Source organism: Pieris napi, chromosome 9 (genome assembly GCF_905475465.1).
Source record: "Pieris napi chromosome 9, ilPieNapi1.2, whole genome shotgun sequence".
NCBI lineage: Eukaryota > Metazoa > Arthropoda > Insecta > Lepidoptera > Pieridae > Pieris > Pieris napi.
In genome coordinates, this window is record NC_062242.1 from 7376662 (window position 1) to 7386277 (window position 9616).

The following is a 9616-nucleotide window of genomic DNA, read 5'->3' on the forward strand; positions in this document are numbered from 1 at the left end:
AGCGAGTAGCGACATAAAATTGTATCATGCGATGAGTATTATGTCCCGGTATAGTGATCTGAGCGAGTTCTAATATATCATTGATATTGTAATTTGTAAGACCGATTTCGAACAAGCCTGAAGCCAGTATGCGATTTGAAATATTATACCAATATAGGTTTTTCTAGACGATTTGTGTCGCACACTTTTACTTTTACACTAAATCGTATATGATTTAAAAGGCTCTGTGCAAGTGTGCTATTGCTAACTGCTTGTGTTAAATGTGTCATAAAGTAATATAATAAAATTCTCCGCAAAATCAATTAGCCGATTTTGTCGTTTTTAATAGTAAAACTTTTTTTTAGGGTAATTTATATTTTTTTATTCTTGCAAGTTGGCACTTGGCATTTTAAAGTCATTTTGACAATTACACTCGACAAGACGACAACCTCATTGAAATTATTTTATAGGGCCTAAGCGTGTGTGTGTGTATCTTGTGTTGATTTCGTTTACCTACTTTGTGAAATTGTGTGGCTGCTTTGTTTCATAATTTTGAACCTAAATTTGGTACTTACCAACATGTCTTCAGTATTTTGTGGAACTAAAAAGCAGAAATTAAACAATTCTTATAGTAATCATGATGACCGACCTTTGAATGGTTACAACGAATCAGTGGCTATTCCTGATATGTGTTACTTTTGTTTCGATGTTTTGTATAGTCAGCTGCATAGCATGGACCCACCGCAAACACCTGATTTTACTAATGAGGCATTGTAAGTTCCAAAGTTTTATATGACGATATTCCGAATTATAAGCTGCTTTAGCTTATAGGTGCTCATCTTAAGCCTTGTAAGGTGGTTGACCCAATCAGTATATAATTAGTATAACGCTCTTTGTGTTCAGCTTTCACAGTAATATATAACCATACCTATAATCTCAGTATACTTATATATGGATTAATTCAAACTCATTTAAGTTATACTCTATGCAACACCATAAAGCAGACTATAAACAACTATAATTTACGTTTTTAAGACCTATCAATAATTTATTGAAATGTTAAAATGTTATTAATTATATGGCATTTCTGTTTCAAACTGCCTTAATTCTTTTCCAAAGGCTCTATTTTATCTTTTATTCTGGTAGATAGCTACTACTACATTGTCTTACATACTTCTGGTAAAAAATTGGCAAAAGTTTTTATCAAATTACTATTATACTATTTACAATTCATGTATTACAGAATACTAACTATATGGTGTTTTAGACTCTTTATCGGTAAAAATATTTGGTTCCAATTATTTGTTATTCTATAAATAAGTTTGATACAAATTTTTATTCCATGATGGTATTTAATTCATTCAAGAATTATATTTAACTACATCAAATACATATATTATTAATTTAAACAATTTATATTTTTTTTTATTTACTCATAGTTATACTCTAGAGATATTATTAATAAAACAATTGGAAAGTATATATAATTTTTGATAAAATTAACATCAAAATATAACCAAAATTACCTTTCAAAATCTGTTTTTTTAAGCATTATTTCAAAAATGATATTATTACTTCAATTTTTTTAAATAAATTCACAGAAAAATTATACCAATAGTAAAACTATATGTACTATGATTGAATTGTCTAAAACACCAAATTAGTTTAACAAAATATATTTTATTTACAGTCCCCTTTTTGTAACTTGGAAGATTGGTAAAGAGCATCGACTTAGAGGGTGCATAGGCACATTCAATGCCATGCATTTACATTCAGGTATTATTACTACTGCTTATAGATGCATATAAGTTAAATAAAGACAGACTGTACATCATGTTTTAAGTTATAAGAATCTAGATAATACCAGTATTTTTTTAGTAAACTTAATAAATGTTTTAATATTTTTCTAACTTAAAGACTTTTTCTGTCTTATAATAATATAATTTGGTTTACAGTGCTGTCTTAACATACTTCAGCTTTGTCTCATGTTATAGTCATATAATATATATATTATATATTTCATAAACATCCTATTTGAGGGGTTCAACAAGAAGGGACTATTGCCGGTCACATGAGGTTGTTGACCCATATGTTGCTCAGTTAGGTTGTATGTTCTCCATGTCAGTATGTTTGCTTTTGTACAGTCCGGTTTCCCATTCCTTAATTAGGGCCAATAATTGAAGGGATCATCCTTCTTGCTGAGGTCACTGACACAGCCTGTAACAGAAGTGCTGTCAGGTATCTACACTACAATAGCGAAATCACTATACCAGTGAAACAATGCAGATAGTCTAAGACTGTAACGGCAAGGCCCATTGTAGTAATTGCAATAAAATGGTAACATTTTTTTTCATATCCTAATAGTGATAACTAATTACGTATGTACCCACTCAATTTTTAAATTTAAATTCTTAGTTGTTTGTATTGTCTAGTTTATTAGATATTTTCTTTCGTTCTACATGAACTTTATATCTCAGTTAACCGTCGCAATTATATAAATACACTTAGACTTAAAATGATCACCAATCATACTTCGTAAATTATTACTATCGTTACTATTTAGTAGTATCGTCGGATTCCACAAGTTTTGTCCTGTTTCAGGCCTTCGGGAATACGCAATAACAAGTGCCTTTAAAGACTCCCGTTTCTCCCCAATTACGCGGGATGAAGTCCCCCGGTTGACGGTTTCCGTGTCTATCCTGCAGCATTTCGAGGAAGCCGAGAATTATCTAGACTGGAAGCTGGGCAAGCATGGGATTCGCATCGAGTTCGTTAACGAACGTGGCTCGAAGCGCACTGCAACCTACTTACCTCAAGTTGCTACTGAACAAGGTATATATATTAAGTTTTTAGAGCTTATTTAATTAGCATTCATTTAAGGCAGCTCATGCAATCCGACACTCAGGCGTGTCCCTCTCGCACACACATACACACACACACATTGGCACCCTGCAGGAAACCAGCCTTGTTCGGCATAAATTATAATTGTTACTAGTGACTTCTTTGCTTTAGGGTACAAATACATATTTACTTTTTATATGAAGTGAGATAATTTTGAACATGTTAATCATAAGTGCTCATAATGTTTAACAATTAGTGAGATTGATGTAAGTCAAATAACGTTATTAATAATTTCAGGCTGGGACCAAATACAAACAATTGATTCTCTCCTCCGAAAGGGGGGCTACAAAGCAGCCATTACAGCTGACATGCGACGGAGTATTAAGCTGACTAGATATCAGTCGGAGGAAATCTCCGCTTCCTACAATGATTATATCAACCAGCGTTGCTAGCAAATAGCCTCTCAGCCCTGCTTAGGGTTCCCTAACACGATATTCGCATATCCACCCCCCTTTATATATCGGACAAACACGAGTGACAGTGTTAACGTAGCATCTAAGAATACATACAGTGTACCAAGTATGTGGAATTATACGGAAAGTCAGAATTATGCTCAAAGTGGTTCCGGGCGTAACAGATCTGTCGATATTGTATAAGATTTTATCACTGCCAATGACATTCCTGTGGGAAGGGTGCCATCAAAGACTTCGGTATTTCGTCTTCCCCCGGTCGCACATTTTACATTGTACTGAATACAAACATCTCTTACGAGTGGTGTAGTATAATCACAAAAAGTACAAAACGTATAAGTTATAGCAAAATATAGGTGTGAGACTAAATATTAGAAAAACATATTTTTTTAAATCGACAAGTAAGGGAGCGTTCAAGTCAAGCGCAATTTTTGGAGATTATTTTTTAACCCCCCCCCCCCCCCCATGTAACGCGCCGTAACGTTTTTCTGTACCCAATAGTAAAACGTTTCGTGACCACCAAAGCGACTCTTTATACCTAAAATTTACCATTATGTGGTGTAAAGTACTGGAAAGAAGAAAATAATATTAACAATAAATTAACAAACAATATTAACAACAAATAATTCAATCCCTGGCCCGCATCGTAATGTTTTACAAAAACAAACACCCCCCCCCCCCCCCCCCAAATTCGTTACGTAATACTTGAACGCTCCCTAACCTCGCTACATCTTAGTAACTCTAATATCTCAGTATTGTATTACTGCAGATTTTCTGAATAACCACTACGTATAGATGGTTTATGTAAATAATCATAAGTATCTCTAGATAAGCCTACAAAATTAAAAACTAATTATTGCTTTTACACCTATTTCTAGCCATAACGGAAATACTGTGCCTTGTAGCGCGATCTAGCAACATCTTTATAATGTGTGGCCAAACTTACAGATTCATCTAGCTTAATAGAAATAGAATCGTAGCCAAGCATTATAAATAGATTTATAAGTAACATCTTTTCAGAGTAATGTTGCGATGATTCTGTCCATTGATATGTAAGATACGTGTTTTTACATCCTTAACGACGGTTGTATTTCCTTTGAGATTTTTGTAGTAGTAATGTCAGTCTCGCATTTGAAAAATCTTATCTATATAACTATGGGAGACTTGCGGATACTATTTTTATGAAAGTGTTGACTTAAACTGCATAAAACCAACGCATCTTCAAACTTACATTAGTTAAAATGTATGTGCATTGTAAAATACACCTTACCTTATTTAAGTACATTTACCAATGCAAGTCTCCCTTAAAGTACTAATATTATACATTATCCTGTTTTAGCGGCGACTGACGATAACTATATGAGGGGTATGTTAAACGACATAAGTACACAAAATATTGTCTTATTACCAACTAACGGACGAAATATCGCAGTTGTGCCTATATTATATAGATTAGAAGTGTTGAACGAAGTTTTCTCGATTTAGAAGAGTAATTATAGATTGTTTTAGACTTAGTCCTAAATGAGGTTATCATCAGGAATATTTTTAATATAATCATTCGGGCCGAAATTTTACAAGTTCGTATCTCCAGACGATTATCCGTCTTTAGCACTTAAATATGTCAAACTATGTAGAAGAAATGGTTTATGACACCGAAGTATATTTCAATCGATGGAAGTTCTTTAATACGAGCCTTATTAAAATCATAATAATTATACAATGATTCGATCGTGATATTTAATATATTTCACGTTTAATAGAAAGCACAATATGGTAGAATTAAATTTAAGAACTGGTATTAAACATTTCTATGACAAATTAAGGTGTAAAGATTTATTGCTTGTACATAGCAACTTTTAATTTCATGCCGCTAGAAAATTATGAAATTAATTAAAAACTACTAAACCCCACATGTATGTCATACTTTTTTAGTAACAATATGAAGAATGTAGAATATTTCCTGATATGTATCACGGATTATGTATTAATCATGTTTGTTTGATGTTAAATCCCTAAAATCATAATAATTGTTTTATACTTAATTCACATTATTAGATATTAAATTATATTTTTCGTATAAATTCACGTAGATCATAATTTTGACTTTACGTTTAGTCGTCATCATTAACGATATATTAATTCATAAGAAAAGTGGCGTGCTTAATATTTACAATAAATAATAGCTATTATTTTTAGTAATTAAATGTAACATAATTTAGTAACAAAATATGGTCGTGGTAGTTTTGGCTAAATTGCGATATTGTGTTAATGTTGTTGTTATATTATAGATTTACATTAGTCAAGGTTTCAGGTTGTATTATGTGAACTGGGGTTATTTACATTTATTAAAAAAAGTTATCCAGACATGTAACAAAACCACTCAATACTACACACTGAAATACAAAGCAGCCACACTTCAATTTCACGTGTTGCTAAATGCAGAAATGTATGTAAGGTTTTGTTAAAAACTGGACAGATTAATTGTTAAAAAAATATACAATTTCCAGACAATAACTTAATATCTATTTATTTATCAATCCCTGACTAAATTGGGAATAAAATATAAGTACCATTACAGCATGAAAATATCGTTGATATTTTAATGGAATTAATGGTGAAACAGCACCAACTTATTTTGAAACAATCATGCCAACTGAGAATAAGGGATTGATGTAGCATTTTGTAACCTCAGTTCAAATATATTAGTCAGTAAGTATGTCAATTAGTTAGGTTTTCTCAATTTATGGATCTAATTTTTTATCAACTAACCTAATATGACTTATTATGTACGTTGAATAAGTCTTACTAACACTAGGCTTTGGCTTTTGCTTTATATTTCATGAAACATACTACAAGTCAAGAATTACTGTACGTAATACGCGATTCTTAGTATGCATTACATTTTCAACTGTTTAATTCTTAAGCAGTGATGCCAACTCTTACAGAATCAACCCTTAGGAGCAACTTCAAATACCCCTAAATATCGATTAAAAACCCCTGAAGTTGTTGTACACTAGGTTTGACAGATCATATCAAATATAAATCAAAATTTGAGTATTATAGCTTTTTGATATTTCAGTTACAGCCACGCTTGGATTTTATATTTGGTTTAGTTTGTTGGTTGGGTTCTAGTTCTATATAAATTGTATAGAATCGTTCGTTTAAAAAACAATCTTGTATAAATTACCCCCTAAGACATCTTCATTCCCCTTATATTTGAGGAGGGGAAACCCCCCAAGATGGCATCACTGTTCTAAGTGATTTGATACACTGTTTGTGGGCATCCTTAAATGTTCTTTTCTTTTAGAACAAAAAATAAATTCCGACTGGTATAGATTAAAACTAGCTAGACACTCGGATATCCATTGTATGTAATCAAAGCGAAAATTCTAAAAAAAGTATATAATACTAAAAATACAAAAAGTGTTTAAGATAAGGCATAATTTGTTGTAGGTTAAGTTGCCGTTTTACTTTAACGATATTTTTAATACGAATTGTTGTTATTTTAATAGACGTTGACTGGTTGAAGCGTCATAATCTTAATGATAAATAAAACATCTGCCGCCAATTTTTTTTTTTTTTTACTTTATATACACCCATTAATAATTATTAAGTTTACCCAATTCTAACTGTAGGTACGTACACGGAACCTACAGGTACCCGTATCTCTCTAAGACCAATTATTAATATAAACTTAATGTTAGAACATTCTTCAACTTGACCATAGTGTTTTTATTGTCTACAATCCTGTTCTTTTTATCCTATTATAAAAAATTTTTTAAGGGCTTTTTCTAATAAACTATAACACAGGAATAATGTAAATTCTTAAAACATAATATTTCCTGTGGACAACAGAACCTCTTCTAAGACCAACAATTTATAGGGTAACATGGCATCTTACGAATTTAAGGATACTAAAATGAAAAACATATTCTAACTATAACAAATCTATTTACACTATAAATCAAGACAATCAATAAATAATTTATTGCCCTCTCTCTGATAATACTTTTCTTTCAAGATCAACAAGTTTATTTCTAAACACAATGTTGTTTTTGAATTCAAAGTATGTAATAATTGATGAAGCTGCTACTTGTATTAAACTTAAAGTTGTAAGTGTTCCAGTCAACGGTTTGGTCAGTTTTTGAACAAATTTAAACATCACTTTGGGTCCTTGTTGTAGGTGTGGTACTCTATAGGTATTGTATCTGTTAGCCAACTGAAAAGTTAAATACTGGTGAAAATTTTTATTTAATTAATATTTATTAAAAAAGAATTTCTCATTTTAAACATGTTTCAATATTTTTTGAATAGCTGTATTAACCATCTGTAGATGGTTTTTAAATGATTTTTTTAACATACCATCAAAGCTCCTGTGGGTGCCAATAACATAGGGTATGTTATGCCCAAAGCTAACTGTATTGCAGCTGATCTCACTTCATAACAAATAGGACAGTGTTCATTTTTCATCAGCAGGAGATTGGTTGATATTAGCTGCAATAGATGAATTGTGGTTAATGTAACTGGAGGTAACTACGATTACTAAAAATATTTTGACAAACAAGCAAGTGTAGTTGAAAACCTTGGATCAGTGTCAGTGCTGATGTGTTTGTACTTCATTTAATTTTGTATAGGTACCAGTAAACTCTACATAGAGATGTTGAAGGGACTATACATAAGCTAGCACTATAGATAGATGTTACTATAAATAACAAAATTACATAGCTGAGCATATTTGACATCTCTGGGAGATTAATAAACTTGAAAACATACATGTCTATGAAATAACATGGTCAGAATGGCGGGCATAACTGACACAGGTATGACAGTAGCTAGGTGTCCATATGTGCCAAGTTTTAGCTTTACACGATAATGTCTGTTTAAAACTACACCAGACACTGCATTTATTACTCCTAGAATTGTAGAACCATGACGTAAGGCCCATCTGAAAAACAAATGTTTATTAGAATTTTGGTGATACCGAAGTTACAGAAATATGTTACAGTATACAGAATACCACCCAATAAAGAAATAAGAATTGGTAAAAATGCACCTATTATAAAAGTTTACAGCTAAGACAATAATAAACAGAATTATTAAAAGTTAGATTTGAGATTGTGAGACGACATAACCTTAAAATCAATTAGAAATAATAAATGAAACATACACATCTGATAAGTTTTTCCAGTCGTATACAATTTCCCAGATATAGTTTGAAGCTTCATTTTCATTTAAAAGGACTGCATCTTTAGGAATTTCAGAGGATCTCATTAATGCCATTTTTAAACTTAAAAATTATTTCTCCTTGTGTGTGCAGTTTATTTTAAGTCATTATAGTAATTTAAAAATTTAAATATAAAGTAAATATCAAATTAATAAGTAGAAGTTACAGTAATATTATCAAATATATATTATATTGAACATTCTACAGTCAGTTTTTTTTTTGAGTTTATGGCCCGGCATGCTACTGTTAGCCTTTAGGCCATCTACAGTACAAATTACAATCAGTGATGCCAATTGCCAATTGCCAACTCCTGTCATCTGTGACGAAGGACCTGTCTCCTACAGTATGTTCCCACTAGGATGCTCGATGATCATCGATGTTAAAAGCAAAAACATCGTAACATCGATGTTAACTGAATCGAACATCGATGTTAACTCAGTCCTCCCGCATGACCAATGCAACTTACGATTTACGAAACAAATTATGTCTTCTATGAACGCGAAAAGTGGTGAAAATGTCGAAGAAACCTCTTAGATCTCAAGCAAGAAATATTGTTTTCAATGTTTATCAAAGAATACTTGATCAACAAGGTGCAGAACATACACAATCATCGATATTGAGCCATTAGCAAGTGTTGACTGGTTAGTAGGAATAACACGTCTTGATACTTTGGTTTATTGGATTTTTCGTGTGTATTATATTATGTACTTATATTAAACTTTGGTTTATTTCAGGGGTTTCTAATACTACCATAAGACAAATTGTTACTGAAGGCAGATCTAACAGAGGCGTATTTAGTACGCCCGGTAAATAGAGGAAAGGGCAAAAAAAAATAAAGTTGGAGTTTTGATTTAAATTTGATCAGAAACAAGATAAATGAGTTTTACACTGTACGAAAAGAAATACTGAAATGTTTTTTTTTCTAGACAATTTGAAAATAGTTTTTGCATAGTAAAACAACAACCGATCTGTAGTGTATTGACTAAATAAAGTGTTGCTTGGTTGTCTCATGCGCCTACGTCACTTGTCAGACAGTCAGTCGTAATCTGACACCCGAACGGAGCGGTTGTGTGTAAGACGTTTGTACAAGTGTTGTGGTGTT

General features: G+C 31.8%; 2 protein-coding genes and 1 long non-coding RNA gene across 3 annotated transcripts; 2 read left to right on the top strand and 1 right to left on the bottom strand.

Annotated features, from left to right (window-relative positions):
* The first annotated feature begins 421 nt into the window (after positions 1-421).
* LOC125052254 (uncharacterized protein CG5902) lies at positions 422-3739 on the top strand. The gene is made up of 4 exons (XM_047652975.1): positions 422-752; positions 1670-1755; positions 2581-2811; positions 3118-3739. The coding sequence occupies exons 1-4, from the start codon at positions 559-561 to the stop codon at positions 3270-3272; spliced, it is 666 nt and encodes a 221-aa protein (XP_047508931.1). The 5' UTR covers positions 422-558; the 3' UTR covers positions 3273-3739.
* A 3482-nt stretch (positions 3740-7221) lies between these two features.
* LOC125052255 lies at positions 7222-8698 on the bottom strand. Its single transcript, XM_047652976.1, has 4 exons — positions 8458-8698; positions 8064-8235; positions 7653-7784; positions 7222-7509 (listed from the first exon to the last, which is right to left on the bottom strand). The coding sequence occupies exons 1-4, from the start codon at positions 8568-8570 to the stop codon at positions 7276-7278; spliced, it is 651 nt and encodes a 216-aa protein (XP_047508932.1). The 5' UTR covers positions 8571-8698; the 3' UTR covers positions 7222-7275.
* A 124-nt stretch (positions 8699-8822) lies between these two features.
* LOC125052256 lies at positions 8823-9325 on the top strand. The gene is made up of 2 exons (XR_007117426.1): positions 8823-9155; positions 9249-9325. It is a non-coding gene; the product is annotated as an uncharacterized LOC125052256 (long non-coding RNA).
* Positions 9326-9616: the final 291 nt, after the last annotated feature.

What these genes read in the sequence shown, in the direction of transcription:
- LOC125052254 (XM_047652975.1), top strand. Translation starts at nt 559, where the DNA reads ATGTCTTCAGTATTTTGTGGAACTAAAAAGCAGAAATTAAACAATTCT. An exon ending in GATTTTACTAATGAGGCATT is followed by an intron (nt 753 to 1,669) that starts GTAAGTTCCAAA and finishes TTTTATTTACAG; the next exon opens with TCCCCTTTTTGTAACTTGGA. An exon ending in TGCCATGCATTTACATTCAG is followed by an intron (nt 1,756 to 2,580) that starts GTATTATTACTA and finishes GTCCTGTTTCAG; the next exon opens with GCCTTCGGGAATACGCAATA.
- LOC125052255 (XM_047652976.1), bottom strand. Translation starts at nt 8,570, where the DNA reads ATGGCATTAATGAGATCCTCTGAAATTCCTAAAGATGCAGTCCTTTTA. An exon ending in CCATGTTATTTCATAGACAT is followed by an intron (nt 7,785 to 8,063) that starts GTATGTTTTCAA and finishes CATCTATTGCAG; the next exon opens with CTAATATCAACCAATCTCCT. An exon ending in CACCCACAGGAGCTTTGATG is followed by an intron (nt 7,510 to 7,652) that starts GTATGTTAAAAA and finishes TTAACTTTTCAG; the next exon opens with TTGGCTAACAGATACAATAC.